This window comes from Chanodichthys erythropterus, chromosome 19 (assembly GCF_024489055.1).
Source record: "Chanodichthys erythropterus isolate Z2021 chromosome 19, ASM2448905v1, whole genome shotgun sequence".
Taxonomy (NCBI): Eukaryota; Metazoa; Chordata; class Actinopteri; order Cypriniformes; family Xenocyprididae; genus Chanodichthys; species Chanodichthys erythropterus.
The window spans coordinates 28,844,568-28,863,787 of record NC_090239.1 but is presented as its reverse complement, the minus strand read 5'-3'; the positions used below and the strand labels follow the sequence as shown (position 1 = coordinate 28,863,787).

Genomic DNA, 19,220 nt, shown 5'->3' with positions numbered 1-19,220 from the left:
GCCTTCAGTGGATGCATTCCAAGGTAGGAAGACATCAAGGCACATCCTAATCCAATGTTAGCTTCACTTCCTGTCTCCTTAATCTGATTGTTTTTTCATAGATATATCCTTCACTGCCTATGATATCCCATGCATTCCGTTCTGTGGCAATTGTGCTAAAAATAAATATCTGGAAGTTGTGGTTGGTGGTCCGTTTGTGTGTTTTTTGTGTATGTAATGTATGTTTTTGACCAACTGTTTCCACTAGTACTATAGTACTACTAAAACTATTGTAAAGCAAATTTGCTTAGTTGTCACCAAAGCTCACTATATTTTGTAGTAGATTAGTAAACCGTTGTGCTGCCCCAGAAGCCTGCCCAAAATAAGTTTTGTAAGGTTCTGTGCAAACGCTAAAAATTGGGATTGCAATTTAAAATGCAAATTGAAAAATCCTGGTTTGCTGTGCTTGTTTATAGACCTTATGCTCCAGAGAAACAAGCATGCAGCCATCTTTAGAATTTTGTTTTTGAACTTACGTCTTTGCTGTAGCTCTGTAAGGCGCAGCTGTCAAAGAGTAATTAGCTAGTGAAGTGGATTTACTTATTGTAGAGTTGACAAAATTTATCATAAGAATTAAAGCAGATGTCATAACAAATGTCAGTCAACTGGGAAGAGTTAAAAACGAGCAGTTCATTCATAATTCCGTAAGATCTTACCTTCATGCTGTGGAAATATAAACCAGAAGACAGAACACAACGAGCGCAGCGCTGAAAAGGGGCGGGGCTACATAAGGTCTACAGCGCTGCACAATTTGGCCAAAATATTGTGCTTATACTATATATATATATATATATATATATATATATATATATATATATATATATATATATATATATATAAATAAATGGAAATATTACTATTGTTATGATTTACTTTAAAATGAAAAAATAAGTATTTAAGAAAAATAATATAATATCTGTAAAATTGCAAAACTACTATTTATGTCTTAATTTCTTCATTTTCAAATGTTAAACTATCAAACTTTTTTGACAGCAGTGAGCCCTTACATTATATATAGTTCTGTCATGAAACTCTAGATGGCGCAGACTGATGGGTCTTAACGTAAGCTGATTATAATTACAGTGTTAACTACTTGGCACAAGCTGATTGGTCCATGTCACATCTGCAGTTAAATCTCTGGTTACATTCACTATAGCAGGTTGCTGCGCGCTTCAGTGCTCCTCTAAAACCCTCCACCTTCCCCAGCTCCACCTGTATAGATCTGTTACTGATGTTTGTGCAGCAGCACTATGTCTTTCTCGCAGCATTGTATCGGCGTACATATTGGCAGTAGCAAGTTCCTGTACTTGCTCTGCAGCAGCAGCAATTCAGCAGCAGCGTAGCAGATCTATTCCGCCAAGACCAAATACATTAACATTGCATATCCATTGCCATGCAAACAATCTTCCGAGAGTTGTCATGATAGAAGTAAGTATATACAAGCCATATTGTAAATCTAAATATCGAAATATTACTGCATTCTTTCAGAGAGGTGAGGCAGGGTTTCCTAAGGTTTCGCTGTTACCTGATCAGAGCTCTCAGCGTGAGAGAAATGTCTAAGGAAAAAGGGCTGAATCCCATCTTTGTGCAGAATCACGGAACACCTGATGGCTTCGACACGAAAACCCAGCCGCCATGATGGACCGGAATGCAATGTTGTTATTGAAAACACGTGTAATTTTAGCAGGCTGGTATCACTGTACTGAAGACATGCTCTTGGGACGTGGGGTGCTGATTAGGCAGAAATATTTTCCTCACAGTCAAAAGACAGATTATATGCTTTTCTTTTTATAATACATTTCTAAAAAAAACACTCTTTTTAAAAGAATTTGTTGCTTTCAACATATGTGGGATAGTTCCTGAGGTCATTTTTCATGAATTCATCTATGTCTCTGGGTGCAGGCTGAATTTCACATTCTTACATAGTGTGTTTAGATAAAGTATTTGTTTTCAGCACAAGTATGTTGACGTGAGCAGCAAAATACCACTCTTATCTTATGTTAAATCACATTTACAAGGTTCCTTAGGAGAAACACTGTGTTATTTCACAGAAGAAATGTCATATCCTTCATTTTTAACGTCCACTAATTCAGATGACAAATAGGGCCCGTCCCAAAGTGGAGCAGTCGTCCACAGTGCAGGCTTTGCAGAAGGTGCATAGCTGCTGCAAAATGGGTGAGCATGGTTCTGAAACCTAAAATGAAAAATTGGTTTCCTTGACAAAAACCCAAAAGGATTTTTCCATTTTGGATTATTGTAGAAAATCAGCTCTGTAAGCAACAAAAGTTTATGATTCTTACATTTTCATCAGTATCATTTTCACAAATATACACAACTTCTATGAATTTTGAAGCCAAATACAATCGCCAGAAGTAAAAAGTTAAAACGTCTGAAACCTAAAATGAAAAATTGGTTTCCTTGACAAAAACCCAAAGGATTTTTCCAATTTGGATTACTGCAGAAAATCAGCTCTGTAAGCAACAAAAGATTATGATTCTTCCATGTTCATCATGATAATATTCACAAATGCACACAACTTCTATGAACTTTGAAACCAAATGCAATCGCCAGATGTAAAAAGTTAAAATGTCTGAAACCTAAAATGAAAAATTGGTTCCCTCAACAAAAACCCATTAAGAATTTTCCATTTGGTTTTGGATTATTGCAGAAAATAAGCTCTGTAACCAACAAAAGTTTATGATTCTTACATTTTCATCATGATAATTTTCACAAATATACACAATTTCTATGAATATTGAAGCCAAATACAATTGGCAGAAGTAAAAACTTGATCGTCTGAAGCCTAAAATGAAAAATTGGTTCCCTCGACAAAATAAATAAATAAATAAAAATAAATTACCATTGGCTTTTGGATTATTGCAGAAAATAAGCTCTGTAACCAACAAAAGTTTATGATTCTTACATTTTCATCATGATAATTTTCACAAATATACACAACTTCTATGAATTTTGAAGCCAAATATAATTGCCAGAAGTAAAAAGTTAAAACGTCTGAAACCTAAAATGAAAAATTGGTTTCCTTGACAAAAACCCAAAAGGATTTTTCCATTTTGGATTATTGCAGAAAATCAGCTCTGTAAGCAACAAAAGATTATGATTCTTCCATGTTCATCATGATAATCTTCACAAATGCACAGAACTTCTATGAATTTTGAAGCCAAATACAATCGGCAGAAGTAAAAAGTTAAAACATCTGGAACCTAAAATGAAAAATTGGTTCCCTCAACAAAAACCCATTAAGAATTTTCCATTTGGTTTTGGATTATTGCAGAAAATAAGCTCTGTAACCAACAAAAGTTTATGATTCTTACATTTTCATCATGATAATTTTCACAAATATACACAATTTCTATGAATATTGAAGCCAAATACAATTGACAGAAGTCAAAAGTTGATCGTCTGAAGCCTAAAATCAAAAATTGGTTCCCTCGACAAAAAAATAAATAAAAATAAAAATAAATTACCATTGGCTTTTGGATAATTGCAGAAAATCAGCTCTGTAAGCAACAAAAGATTATGATTCTTCCATGTTCATCATGATAATCTTCACAAACGTACATAACTTCTATGAATTTTGAAGCCAAATCGGCAGAAGTAAAAAGCTAAGCGTAGCTAAAAAAACGAACTACACCAAGGTCACATGACTTCAATGTCACCACAATTAAGCTTCCAACAACTATTTAAGTATTCATTTAAAAATATATATTTTCCCTGAAAGTTTAAGTTGGAGTAGTTTGGACAAGTGTGATTATAAATGCAACAAGGCTGTGAAAGCGGACTAGTGAGTTGATAGGTTTTCCTGTTTGGCATAATGAGGGCCTACAGTGGAATGGACTTCACGGACGCACGCGAGCAAAGTCCATGAGACCGCAAATCCACATTTAAGATGCCATTTGGGACACAGCCATTGCTAAAATGCTGTTCGTGATATGGTAGGTTGTGTTTATTTGAAAAGCAGGAATTGGCGTTTCTGAAGCTTTGCATCAGCTGTGACTACCCAAATTTGAGGCAGCCCGAGGCTTACGGTGCAGCCAGCCGTATCTTCCAGAACCGGCCCTTTCCAAGCCCTCTTAACTGGGTCTGATTATTTTCACACACCTTTCAGGTTAACACAAATGAAACTTTGACATGTGCCGGATATCAAACCAATATCGACTTGCCTGCGAGAGTTTATTTTGAAGGCCTGCATGCTTCGATTCAGGTGCTGAGTCTCATTCCTGTCCTGAGCTGTCTGGTTTCTCCAGCCTGTATTTATTCACAGCCTGCCAATTAGACCGGCAAGTGTTTGCCCTAAAGGCCACTCTACCTCACTGAATCCAAATACGCAAAGTGTGCTTGTTTTGGCGTGGCCATAAAAGGACGGGAGACCTGTTTTGAGTATCCTTCGGCGAAAGGTGTTGTGTCACGAGTCACCGACTACGCTCTCGAAGTAAAGGTGATTTATCACACACTTCAAGCTTTTGCATGGACTTCCTATACACTTTTTGCAATTTGAATTAAATTATTTTGCCATTTTAGGATCCAGATTTTCTAACAGGCAAAGTTTACCAGCTAAAGTATGACATATATCACTCATGTTGTGTTGGATTAATAATATTATTATAATATTTAATATGGTGATGATTAAACAAATAAGGTACCATTAAAAAGTTTAAGGTCTGTATTTTTTTAATCTTTTTGACAGAAGATTCTTAAGCTCACCAGAGATAAATGATCAAAAATATAGTAAAAACAGTAATATTGTGAAATATTGTTACAAAGTAAAGTAACTGTTTTCTATTTCAATATATTTTATAATGTAATTTATTCCTGTGATCTCAAAGCTTAATTTTTAGCTTCATTACTCCAGTCTTCAGTGTCACATGATCCTTCAGAAGTCATTCTAATATTTTATTAATTTCTAATATTTTTCAAAAAACATTTTATTCTAATATTCAATAAGGTGATAATTTAGTATCAAGGTACACTACTATTATTCAAAAGTGTGGGGCTGGTATAATTTATTTCATGTTTTTGAAAGAAGTCTCTTATGCTCACCAGAGCTGCATTTAATTGATCAAAAATACAGTAAAAACTGTAATACTGTGAAATATTTTTACAATGTAAAGTACAATGTTTTCTATTTCAATATATTTTATAATGTAATTTATTCCTGTGATCTCAAAGCTAAATTTTCAGCTTCATTACTCCAGTCTTCAGTGTCACATGATCTTTCAGAAGTCATTCTAATATATATATTTTTTAATTTCTAATATTTTTCTAAAAATATCTGATTCTAATATTCAATAAAGTGATAATTTAGCATCAAGGTACACTACTATCATTTAAAAAAAGTGTGGGGTTGGTATATTTTTATAATGTTTTTGAAAGAAGTCTCTTTAATTAATCAAAAATACAGTAAAAACTGTAATATTGTGAAATATTACTACAATGTAAAAAAAAAAAAAAGTTTTCTATTTTTAATATATTTTATAATGTAATTTATTCCTGTGATGGTAAAGCTGAATTTTCAGCATCATTACTCCAGTCTTCAGTGTCACATGATCCTTCAGAAATCATTCTAATATTTTACTAATTTCTAATATTCCACAAGTTTATTGTACAGTTTCTTAAATATTAAGTTGTATCTCACCAAAAATGAGACTAAATATGCTAATTTTCAATTAAACCTATAAATTGCTGTCATCTCCTCTTAAGATTGGTTTGCTAAGCTGTAACAAAAATCAAGTGAGCCTCTTTATGTTACTGAATACATACAACTTCTATTTCGTTTCACATTTGGCAGAGCAAATACAGACTGCGCATACAACGGTAGTTATGAAGCACTGCATTTATTCTATTACCGCAGTAGTAGTATTTTGAGGCTTGAGTACCGCAAAACTGTTGCACTGCTGTGTCGTGCAGCACTGATTGCAGTTTGTATTCAGCAGAAATAATTACACATGCAACATGACGCTAACCTATTTTCTACCACTGCATGAGGCTGCCAAAGCAATGTGGTTTTCTTTACCTTTTGAAAGAAGTCCTCACCTCCGTTGACTCGCCCCTCCGTGGCAGCTGCGGAGAAGAATGGGACATTTCAGAAAAAGCGTAACATCAGGAATCACTTATGTTGGCGTATTAACAAAATCAGCAATTCATATCAACACATTCTTCCACATGGCCTTGGGTGGAAAAATGTCTGTGCAATTTAGGCAGGGCGGGGGTCATTTTCCTGTCCATTTGCAGCAAGTCACCTCTGTAGAAAAATCAATGCATTACTACTTTCTAAAGGTTTATGCAGGATTGTAATAAACTTTGTGCGGCGTAATACTACATTTTTGAAGGTTTAAATGAAGTGTGTTCTGTGTTCGAACACCATCCAGGGCTTCCTATAGCTCATCTTGTAGATCATGGCACTAGCAACAGCAAAGTCACGGATTCGAACACAGATCAAAATGCATGCAGTGAATTCACAGTAAGTTGTTTTGTATAAAATCATCCGCTGAATGTAGAAATGTAAATTTAATCCACATGAGACAGAGAGACTGACATACTTGTTCGGTTTGAGATGTTTGCCAAGAACATTTGATTTAAATTAAACAATAAAATACATACTTGTTCATCAGCAAATTTGGATGTTGTTTAAAGGCATTGAAACCACAAAATGCAGCAGCTGATGGACGTCTAGAACTTTTTCAGTTCATATTTCTCTGGATCAGAAACATGACCTACATTGTGAGATGCAAGCATAGTCTCGTTGGGCCAAGCTTTAAAATGTGCGTCTACTGTAATCCAGACAAATGTGACGTGTTTATTTATATCCAATGAATTACAGGGGAGTTTTTCAGAGCAGATTGAATGAAAATTGCTCAAACCACAGGCACCGGCTGAATCAGCCCTGCTTTACCGCTAAGATATGCTATCCAGAGGCAGTGGAGGAAGCTCTGGAAGCCTTGAGAACAAACTGAACTCTACAGAGTTAACTATCTTCAGAGCGAAAACAGAATTACTCATTTTTCTGTGATTGGCCAAGAAACAAACCAAAACAGGACCTAATGGATTTATGAGACTGTGGAAAGGCCTCAGGAAACTATTCATAAACACCATAACCTTCTCAAAAATTATGAACAGACTTTGACCATTTTACTCCATGTTGCTCAAAACATTTGATGTGTGACCACCATGCGCCAATAACAAGGGTGGTCTCAGCCTCACACTCATGGATGCCCACGGTTTGTTTTCTCAGCATTTGATGCATATTGCACACAACACTGGAAAACACTTGTGGTTCAATCAGATTGCTACAGTGCTCGCTGTTTTTTATTATCACAAAATCATGTTAGTGATGCATCAAAATCTTTGGCAGGAAACAACATTCTGTTTAGGACAAAATCATTCTGGAGGGCCGAAATCATTGACCAGAGCAGAGACCTTCTCCAATAAGGTGTTTTGACTGTCAGCGTCTATTCCGTGTACACAACGTGGATAAGCTACAACAGCTAATGTGGACATACTTCACCATGACCATAAATTATGCAAGTATGTGTAAAATTAGTTTGGTTGAAATATCGAGAAGTGGTTCATTGACGAAGAACTCAACATACAACTGGTTTGATTTATCACCTGAGGACATGACACCCTGAACAACATAAAGAGTTCAATTACCCAAAACCATTATTTTTGGCTAAATTAAAACCTCCCTGGTTACTCAAATAACCTTGGTTCGCTGAGATATGGGAATAAGACATTGCGACAGTAGCTGACGCTATGGGGAAACCACCTTTCTCCGAAATACCTTACTGAATCACGCCAGTGTAAGTGCACCGTCTAATGACGTTCAGTGCGTGAAATAGAGACGGGCTTGACATTGCCTCGGAATGTTTCGACTGAAGTCTCTGAGCTAAGTAGCACAGCAACACATGCCATGATTGTTCCCTTATCTCAGGGAACCAAGGTTATGTGAGTAACTGAAGACATTCCCTTTCAATTTCCATAGTGCTGCCCCCTAATAGTCAACTAAACGTTAGTCGATGAGATGAGGCTTGGGGCCAGATTTACTAACAGTTTGCACTAGTGCAAACCCTCTTTTGGTATTTAAATACAACTGTCAGAATTTATTAAAGACACGGAGTGAAACATTAGTGGAGTTTCCCTTTCAGATGCAAAATTTATGGGAGGAAGTATTTAAATGAATCATGCAAGGTGATTTACTAAGGTTTGCGCTAGTCAATTTACTGGTATTTGCACCATTATTTACCACACAAAAAAGCATGTCTTAAACCATACGCCAATTTGCACTGCTCTTGGTAGATTGCGTTGGTCATTATGGAAATGCGTCTGCAAATCCAAATGCTCCTGCATTCTTTAATCATCAGTAGATCACGCACAGAACTTTCCACTTTTTTTTGGAATTGCACTCTCATGCTAATTTGGTTTAGTAAAGTTTAGTAAGTTTAGTAAAGCTGGCCCTTGGATGACTAAATTAAAATTGGTGAAGTCACGCAGTGAAGTACGACCTCAAACTTGACTTTAAAACATGTTAGTAGCTTAATATATAGCCACTTTACATTTGGTGCAGATCCTGAGAGTACTGTCACTCCCTGAACAATACATGATCACGAATTTGAAAGCAAAAGTGAAAAGTGAGCGCGCATTCAAAAGCGATTTCAATACCAAACATATATGGCACTTTTCCACTGCATGGTACAGTTCGGTGCAGAACAGTACGGCTCGCTTAAATACTACCACCTTGGTTGAGGTTCCGAGCAAGCCATACCAACACTAAATGTGATGTGTAAACACTGCAGATCACTGATTGGTCAGAGAGAATCGCACTACTAACGTCATTGGATTTGAAACATGAGACACCAAACCCGCTAGATTTAAATAGTCAGCAACAGCCACCGCAATATAATTTGTTCACATACGACTTGCTTTAAATGACTGTCACACGCAACTTGAAAAAAGAAATGGCTGTATCGTGGTCAGTAGATGAGGTGCAGATTCGTTGGTAGCCGAGGAGCGGATGCACAGCAGTAAAGGCGGCGCAACTATAACGATCAGTCTATAATCCCACCCACTTTAAAAGTGGTACTAACTGCAATGGAAAAGCAAACCGAAAGTAAAGCGAGCCGAACCGTGCTGTACCAAGTCGATCTGAGTAGTACCACACAGTGGAAAAGCGCCTCCCTGGTGCCCACAAATTAAAGGCCCACTGAAGTGCCTTGGAACGCACGGCATTATTCAGTGTGTTGACGTAATTTAAACTGAAACTGGAATATAGGGCAGGACATATCAAAAAGCTCCTCCCCTTTTTTTAAATAGCCAATAGCGTTTCATTTATATCACAGCTTGGCCAGAGCCGTTAAGCTAGATAAAACCTCAGTTACCTTCTAATCTCTAAATGTTTCTCCTCCTAATCTCCTCCATATCGCTTTAAAATACAGCATTCTGTGCAGAATTCAAATGGGTCTGATATGTTTTGTAGTCTGTGCCGAATTGGGAAAATGATCCGCTCTGTGCTATTGTGTCTCTGGACCAGAGCAGACTGTGTGCTCTGCGGTTCGTGTGACACTAACGTTCCAGACTTCATTCGCCACAAAGGAAAGCATATTTACACTGTCTTAATCGCCATCTCTGTTTGAAACCTGCAATTGCAGTTATATGTGGAATTATTATCTTTACGTGCATTGTGCATTGGCACAGCTCATCAGCAGAGATGAATCTAATGTTTTCTGTCATTCACCACACCGGTGTGGATAATGTACTTCGGAATCACAGATTGTAGCCTTGAAGTATGACCAAAGTAGGAATTTTCACCGGAAAATGTCAACTGAACAAGTAAGTAACATGTCTGACACTTTTGTTCTGACCAGCTGAGGGGAAAAGCATTAGGCCTACAATAAATTGTGCTGCCAATGATGATTAAATTGAACGATCACTTCATTTCACATAAAACCGTGCAATTATTATTGTTTTTATACTTCGTTCTCCAATTGTTAATGTTAACAACATCAGCATTGTGTGACTATGTGCATTACCAGTATATTTAAATTTCTGTAGCCACATCAAGTCTTTTGCTTTTGACCACGGCTGAATAGTTGTCACTGATGATTGTCATTTGGATCTTTCTGGATTACAATCCGCCATTAAAATGATAAGTTTAATTATTGCAGCTGCTGTGAGAAAAGGCTATAAATAATCCGCTGGCATGCTGCTGCATGCTCAAATTTCCCACGGAAATTGATACACCAGCATCAATTTATCATAAAACATTATTACAAGCTTACCGTTGTGAATCAAGCTAAGGTAAGGAGACAATTTTTAAAACTGGCTGGTTATGTACTTGATCAATTGATTTTGGATCATTTTTAACCCCAAAAAGTTATGGACTGCAGCTTTAATAGGATGAGCACCATTAGAAGCCATTATAAAATAGACAATAATTGCACATCTGTGACTACAAATCATTTCTACATTACTATGCCAAAATACTAGAAATAAACGTAACTATTAATGAACACTGGTGTCTTTTGTTCTGTTGCTGTTGTTGCCATTTTAATAAGCCACGAAAGGCAATGCATTACAGTGATTTTACCACATATAATGTGGTTTCAGGCACTCTTGTTGATTATAGTAGGTTGCCACAGTAAGGTACATTTAACTTATTATTCATTATAAATACACTTGGGAGGTCGAGCAACTGCTCTTCACTGTTCTTCATGCCAACTTCTGTATAAAAGCTTCAAAGACAGATATCTTTTTGTAGTTGACATTATTTTTACTTGGCACTTAGTGTCTTATTGCTTAGCGCAATGTGCCAACAAAAGCCACAGCCTTATGGAACACAAGAATAAATCAACAAAATGCTCAGCTCCACAGACAAATGTCAAGACTTTGTCCATCGACACATACAGTGAATAAAAAAAACATATCTATGAATTGCTGGCACAGATAAAACATTCATTCTTATCCAAGATGGGCTGTGTTCAGGGAATGGTTTCTCAAAGAAGATTAGTGACCAAAATGTCTTCTTTGTGACTAGATTTCTTCCCTTTGGAGCAAAGTGCAAAGTTAAAGAATATAGCACTGCCAACATCCTCTCATGCAAGGTTGGTGGTTAACCTCACTGTAAGCAAAGAAGGCCACCAGGTTATTGAGTCTGGATAGGCTACACCGGCATGAGAGGAGACTTTTATAAATGGGTGTCTACATTACAGAGAACATAATCAGCATAATATCTCACACCAACATGGGAAAGACATGGTACATGATATAGTGGATCCACGTAATAGCCTCCAAAAGCTATTCAAATTTCATACATAAATATACCGGGATTTTCTGCATCTATGGTTTAAAAATATAAAATATGTTCCCAACTATGGTCCCCCCCAGTAAATCTCGGCCATTTTCACAACTGTATATAATACTAACTTATCAAATTGAATTTGTATTCATAGGATGAATCTGAAATTGTAGAGACCCTACAACAATATTTTGTTTCAGTGTATTTTCTATATGCACTGAAATTAAAATTCATTAAACATGTTTTGGCTTATAACCAATAAATGGCTGATACTACAATTCTAAACTATTTTCTCCACATGAATTAAACATAAAAAACTAAAATAATTTTAAATACTGCAAGTGCATTTAGGAATCACAACATTATAATGTACACAATGAAAGAAATATTCTCTTTTTTTTTATTTGCTAAAAATTAAATTTAAAAGATTTTATTTTGGTAATAGTATTATTAGCATTTTTTATTAGGGGCCAAACACCAAAGGTACGTAGGCACCTATTGTATCTGTCAGCGTTTTTCTTCTTCTTCCTCCACTATTGTGTCTATGGCAGCCCATAGAACCACATGGTAAAAAGTTGTGAAATCTGGCACACTGATAGAAGATAGTCTAGACATTAACCACAGCAGTTTTGGAGTCTCTAACTCAATCCTTCAAGCAACCTCCAACTGCCCGAATTTGCACTTGTGTTTATGCAAATAACTTTTGAACCATAAAGGCTAGAAACAAAATTCCTCTGATTCCTTGGTGATTTGATTGCACTTTTCTGTCATGAAATTTTTATTCGCCATTTTAAATTTGCCAAGAAAAAAAACTTTTTCAAACTCTTCCTAGACCATTGCTCCAATTTTCACAAAAATCAGCACAGATCATCTTCAGACCATGCCGACACATAAACATGGAATTCGAGTAGATTCATCAAATCGTTCTCGAATAACACACAAATGAATTTAATGAAGAGCATGCCAAAATGGACGGAAGAGAGTTAGCATTTTAGGGCTTCCGGTTCCAACATCGTAAAGTCAATAGGTTTTTTGAATGGGTTTTGGCTAAATTGCCTGAAATAAGGTCTGTGGTTAACAAAACCTCTAAATATTTTCACGTTTTGATCTATGACATAAAACACACCAGCTATAACCCGCTTGTGATTTTTTTAAACCTTTATTGTGTCTTAAAAACAGCGGTTGCTAACAAATTGCTAAAAGGGACTTCCTTTGGCGGGAACTTTAGACGTCATCATGATAAACAGGACATTTGGACAGCATTTCTCATGAAAAAGTGTATAAGTATTCATTCACAGCACAGATCATAATCAGCGAACATGTTTTTAAATAACGTTGTTTTTTAAATACAGTTTGAAGAAGCTTGGTGGTGACGACGTTGATCCGCGACCATGGTGTGCTGTAGTCCGTTTATAGCCTACTGTTAGCTTTTTTTATATCTGACGACTTTATTTAGGCTTCAAAATTTATTTATGTTGTTTTAACTTGTAAAGATTATCTTAATAGACAAAACGTGTAAGTGTCATAACCCTTTGTTAAACACAGAGCTTATTTTCTGCGATTTTCCAAAAGTCTATGGGAAAAATGCATAGGCTTTCAACTGAGGGAACCTGTGCGCTGCTAACATCCGGGTTGGCCTACAAAAACGCGTCATCCCTGAGGTACTCTATAACCATGATCTGAGGATATATGCACAGTTTCGGTGCAGTGTCACCTAGTGGTCAGGAGATACGAAAAATGGCTATTTTTGCATATAACTTCTGAATGCTTTGGCCAAAACTCACAAAACTGATCTCTTTAGATTTGGTCTAGTGCTGAGTCAAATGGTAACCGAGTCCAATTTCCCCATATTCCCTATTTTGGGCATCTGCTATTCAGAATTTTGTTTTGAAATGCTATAATTTATGAAAGCATTAACGTATTGTACGAAAGTGTCATCTGCACCATGTCCTGAAGGTACTTTTCGTTAATTTTGCCTATTGTAATGAAACTGGTCTTAATAGATTCTTTGGGTCACGTCGAGAACATAGATACCAAATTCTTTATTCGTTATTCATTAGTCAGATGAACTTCCTGTCCACTAATTCTAACTCCTCCTAGATCATTGTTCCGATTTTTATGAAAAATGAATCAGAAAAAAAACAAAACATGGAATTCAAGTCAATTCGTCAAATCTTTCTCATTTAACTTGCCAATAAATTTTATGAAAAATACAACAAAATGGACGCGAGGCTATATCTACGCCATCTGTTCTTGGTTGTGTGTTATTACAACCATGACCTGAGTGTACATGCACGGTTTCAGTACAACGCCACCTAGTGGTCACGAGATTTGAACCAGTTTGACCAAAAATCTCACCCAAAAAAAAAACAACACTTACCACAGCAGATCAATTTGGTCTCAGTGCCACCTATTAGTCAAAAGTAGTAAGAAACTATGTTACATTATAAGAGATTATTATATTTATGGGCTTTCAACTATTTTGCTTAAAACCATCTTCAAATGTCTTTACTTATTTTTGCAGCTGGTCTGAGCCTTTTTAGCTCCTCATTCTGCCTCTGTGGTGCTTGGCCCCTTATTTGCTGCTTGCAGCTATAATTACTTATTTAATTATTTTATATTTTTTCACAAAAGTGTGAGCGATAGATGATGACATCTAAATACAATACAATCTCTAATATCAGCTGATATGGAGCCCATATATTGCGCAACCATAATTTCTTTATTATATTACTATTATCATCATTATATTGTCAACTTTCAAGAGTGCTACTGTCATTAATTAAGATTAATGAGAATACTAATGGACAACTCTGAGTATATTAGACCTCCTTGCTTGGATCAGTATAGCAGTATTTTAATAATTAAGTGTGAAGCTTCTGTCTCAAGTATATTCTTGAATGGAAAAATACTGCAGTTTAATCCTGCTCTGTCACAACTGTTAACATTATTATATATCATTAGTACTTACTAATGACCTTAATGCAGTGGAATCTTAATGGCCAAGGCTCTGGCCTTCTAACAAAAGGGTTATAAGTTCAATTACAGATGGGAGTTACCCATGAACTAAGAATTAATGAGATCTCGTACAGTTCTTTAATAATTCTGGCACTTGACACAAGGTTGCTTCAGAGGGATTGTATCTTTAACTTGTACGCTTTAACTTGCTTATGATGGAAAACGTATCTATTAAATGTCATTATGCTGGTTCAATGGACCTCTGCGGGAACAACGGCCTGCTGTTGCTTAGAAACCAACAAACAATTGCACAGATGTGTGATGCTGCCGTGTCCAAGGCTCCAACTGGATTTGCTGACCTCATAATTGTTGGCTAGGATATCATGAACTTTCAAACTGATGTCATGGAAATGTTGCATAATGCAAACAGCAGAATACTGATGGTTTGATGGCTTTGAATGCATAAACAGTGGCAAGTTAAATGCATCACAGTTTACAAACATTTTAAAGCGCACACTACATTTCATTAGGGACCATGAGTGCACAATGTTTGTGATATTTAAGTCACAGCACTACGATGCAATTTGCACAATAACATTTTATATCTAGCAATGCAAACATGACTAAACAATCAAATAATTCTGCTCTCCAAAAATCAGGTACATATGTATTTATGTATTATGCATGATGTATATTACAATGTTATGATGAACTGTATGCCTTTCTCCACTGACTTTCTATGATGTTCAAAGCATTTCTAAAGATGCTGATTTTAGAAGGGAGCTGTCTGACTCGGAGAGGGCGAACAGAAACATGGTTTGAAACATTAGCAACACATTTTATTAGCTGTTTGATAACACTGTCAAGCCAAAGGCTCATTTCAATTACTGTTAGAGAGCGATACATAAAATACATGAAATGCTTTACCATTCTGGTACATCAACTCGTACACAATGTTTTCACTTGCTTTGTGTAGCGTTTACTACATTAAAGTTGACCGAGGTAGTCCGAGCTGGTGTGACTGGGTGGAGGCAGGGATTGATTTGCATACTCATGGATTCCACGTGTACCGTTTATTGTAGTCACAAGGAAAAAATGTCATGTTTAAATATGCCATTTTGATTTTCAAAGAGGTGTTTTAAGGGATAAAACTGATGACTGCAGGGGGACTTTAAAAAAGGTGAAGCATTTTTGTTTTATAAAATAATATTTCTGTATATTTCACAAAGTTTTTTTTCTGTCAAATCAAAGTTAGTGAGGCGTAACCAAGCTGTGTTGTGTTTTAAGGTCAGTAAGATTTTTATTTGTCAAATATCCATTGTAATAATTCCCCCAAATATTCATGATTTTTAAAAATACTTTTAACCATGAAATATGTCTGAAAACATTTTTGAAACTAATAATAATTTAGAACAAGTCATTTTTAATGACAGTAATATGGGCCATTTTTATTAAGCAAAAGCAGTGAATTTTAGTAATAATGCGCCAATATGTATGAATGGTTTTATCAGAAAATCGCTCTGCTCATGCTCATGAGCAAAACACCTTAAATCAAACCTCTTATTGAAAATAGAATAAGCAGTTCCCAAAAATGTATGAAAAAAAACAACATGAGTTCACTACAAAGATTACCCTTTCATGAACTTGGCAGGCACAGAAGTTTTAAACTAGAGTTTTAAAAGATCTTTCCTTTCATCATCTCGGATATCCTTTGTCTCTGACCCTTGAAAAGAGTAAACGGAAACCATTAAAAATGATAAACAAAGCTTGCAGTTTGTCTGCAGATTGTGGCACATCGTTCACATGTCCCATCTGAGCGTGAGTCAGTCTAGAAGAATGCATGCTTTCTCCAGATTATCTGTGGATGGAGGGTACATACCATCAACATACACACTATCTGCCAAAAGTTGGACTCAACGGTGTATTGAGAAACCATTATCAGCAGCTGCCTTTCTTGGCTCTGTTTACTGGGATTAAGATCCATCAATGGTCGTGTTCAATTTAAGAGTCTCCCATTTAAAAGCAGACATACTATAGAATATCTACTCAGGGCTCATATAATTAATCATTTTAAGTTTAAAATGCACGTACCAAAATGTAATATTTGTATTCATGTCACTTTCACGCAGTTTTAAAAAAAATTATTTGATAAAAAAAAAAAAAAAAAAAAAAAAATTGTACAAAATTTGTAATAAGTAATATTTAGATTACACATTTTTGGTAACGTAATCTGACTACTTTTGGATTACATTTAGATTGCTTTTGTCCTAATCCTTATTTGATGTCATATATTGTACGATAATCTTGTACTATTTTGACAGATAAAAAGAAATTCCTAAAAATATATTCTATTCACCAAAAAGAGCCTCAACGGATTGTGCAATGTATGGACAGTTAATACTTCAAAATACTAACACTGCCATTGTGTAAATAATATGTAATCATGTAATCCATAAAAAAGTAACTGTAGTCTGATTACGAGTATTTTAAAAAGTAGTTTACTCTAATTACAAGTACTTGATTTTTTGGAATCGGATTACGTAATCCAGATTACATGTAATCTGTTACTACCCAGCTCTGCGTACACGATATATAACGCACGTGAGTATAAATTTGTTCTTCACTTGCTGAAATTTAATCAGATTGATCAGGAAATACTGCATGCTAAAGAGAATAAAAGCCAATCCAATTGAAAAACTTAGTGAACATTGTTCAGTGTGCTGGTTTTGACGAACATTTTTCATGCACAAACTACAGAATCTAATTCTGACATATTTTCAAAAATGTTCTATTCTTGACTGATCTTTTTTTTTCATAATATTGGGAATAGATGAACTGTTAAATCAGTGATCTTAAGATGAGTCCCTGTAGTCATCCAATTTGACTTTCATGCTGATGTAATATTATAAACTTGACAGGTGATTTTTATAAAATGTAGTTTGATCACTATCTTCTCAGTAGTTTTAAAGAATAAGGCAATTATCAAAGTTTGATAAAATGTTATTTCATTTTCCAATAAAAGTTGATCATTTTACATTTAGTTACCCCTTAGCAGACTTCTCTCTGGTGACGTATGCACGACTTCTCCAATCATTTCATCCAACTCTGCCCCCTTCTTACAATCGATTGCAGGCTTGCATTCAGGGGTGCGTTTCCCATACAACGACGTAACTTGCTGCTTCACTACCATAGCAGGATACATCTTTGAGCAAATCAACTAGCTACACTGTTAGACATTTCAAGGGATTTTTACAGTAACTTACTGGCAACACTGTTGCCAGTAAGTTACTGTAATTAAGATTTACAGTACTATAACCGTATTTCAGTTTTACAGCATGATACTGTAATTATGTAATGCGGTGCAATCACTGTAAAAAACCCAGGTAATCAGTACACTACTGTAATTATTTGTCCTAAATATAGATTTCATAATTTTTATACAGAATTATAGAATTAATTTAATGAAGTACTACTGAGATACAGTTCACACAAAATTATTCCAAAATATCATTTTATTTTTTATTTAAAACATTGCATATATGTCACAAAATAAACAGTCTGCCAATGCTGGAAAGGATGTGTTAAAAATGAAATTTTTTACACATTAATGGGAGAGTTTAGGGACAACATTTTTTTGTGTTAATTTTAACTCATTAAGCTGTTATTGTTTGTAACAAAATAAATGTGTCAAAAATGTTAGCACAAAGATGTGTAAACGTGTTAAATTAACACATTATGTGTTGTCCTTAACTACATGCATTATGTTAATAAACATAAAATGATGTAAAGTCAATGGTTGTTTAGCTTATTGTCAAAAAAAATTATAATTAAATATCAAAAATTACATTCATGAAACTGCAAAATATAAATACATTTTTAAGCAGTCAAAAATGAAATGTCCAAAACAGGACAAAACAGTTCTTTTCTCAATCTCATTAGGTAACATGACACATAACCCCACTTTCAAAATGATTTCACTATTTCCAAAATTTGATTAATGTACACTGGTGGCCAAAAGTATTTAAGTGTCTTAATGTTTTTGAAAGAAAACTTTTCAAGAAACATTTCTTCTTATTATCAATGTTCTCCTCTAAATTGAAAAAAAAAAAAGACAACACACTGTTTTTGTCCACCTTAAGGAATAAATGAACTTCTCCAAAGATTGGTTCCAGTTGCGTTTGAAATCGAATTAATGCTAGATGTTTTGCTATAACTTATGGACATGACATCTAATGACTACTCCTTTTTCTCAGTTATTTTGCTGTATTTTCAGATTCAGTCATAGCTCGTTCTAAACTAAAATATGTAAATGACATATTAGAACTAAAAGATACACATTGAACTTAATGCCAACTTTCTTATTTTGCTCAAGATAAGGATTTATTAAGTCCACGTCATAAAAACAAGAAACTATGCTTCTAACCACAGCTTGAGAGTTTGCGAATGTCCGTTTGAATAATGATTTCAGGAAATGGTTTCTTGTTTTTGGGAAACGCACCCTAGATCTGCCTCCATCCAATCTACAACCGATGGATTGAACCAAGCCTTCCCTATTCAATTTACGGAACGAACACGGCGCCAGTTTCGTTTTTTTCCATAAGTTGAATAGGGAAGGCGTAGGACATACAGCGTAAGCATTTTGAAGAATGAGGAAACCGGAAGTACGTTCAAGGCGATATTTTGTGCTCATAAAGCATATACAGCTGTATTTTTTCCGAAAATGACCGATCGTTTTGCTAGATAAGACCCTTATTCCTCATCTGGTATTGTTTAACGCCCTTTGGAGCTGCACTGAAACTATAATTTTGACCTTCAACTATCTGGAGACCATTGAGGTCCACTATAAGGAGAATAATCCTGAATGTTTTCATCAAAAACCATAATTTCTTTTCAACTGACGATGACATGGGGGTGA

At 35.4% G+C, this 19,220-nt stretch overlaps 1 protein-coding gene across 3 annotated transcripts in view; it reads right to left on the bottom strand.

Moving 5' to 3' along the window:
* Positions 1-19,220, bottom strand: part of bicc1b (BicC family RNA binding protein 1b) — a 121,354-nt gene that overhangs the window by 93,494 nt on the left and 8,640 nt on the right. For all 3 annotated transcript variants that reach the window (XM_067370221.1, XM_067370222.1, XM_067370223.1), the window contains exon 2: positions 6,071-6,117. In XM_067370221.1, coding sequence (XP_067226322.1) covers positions 6,071-6,117 — 47 coding nt within the window. The remainder of the gene's footprint in view (positions 1-6,070; positions 6,118-19,220) is intronic.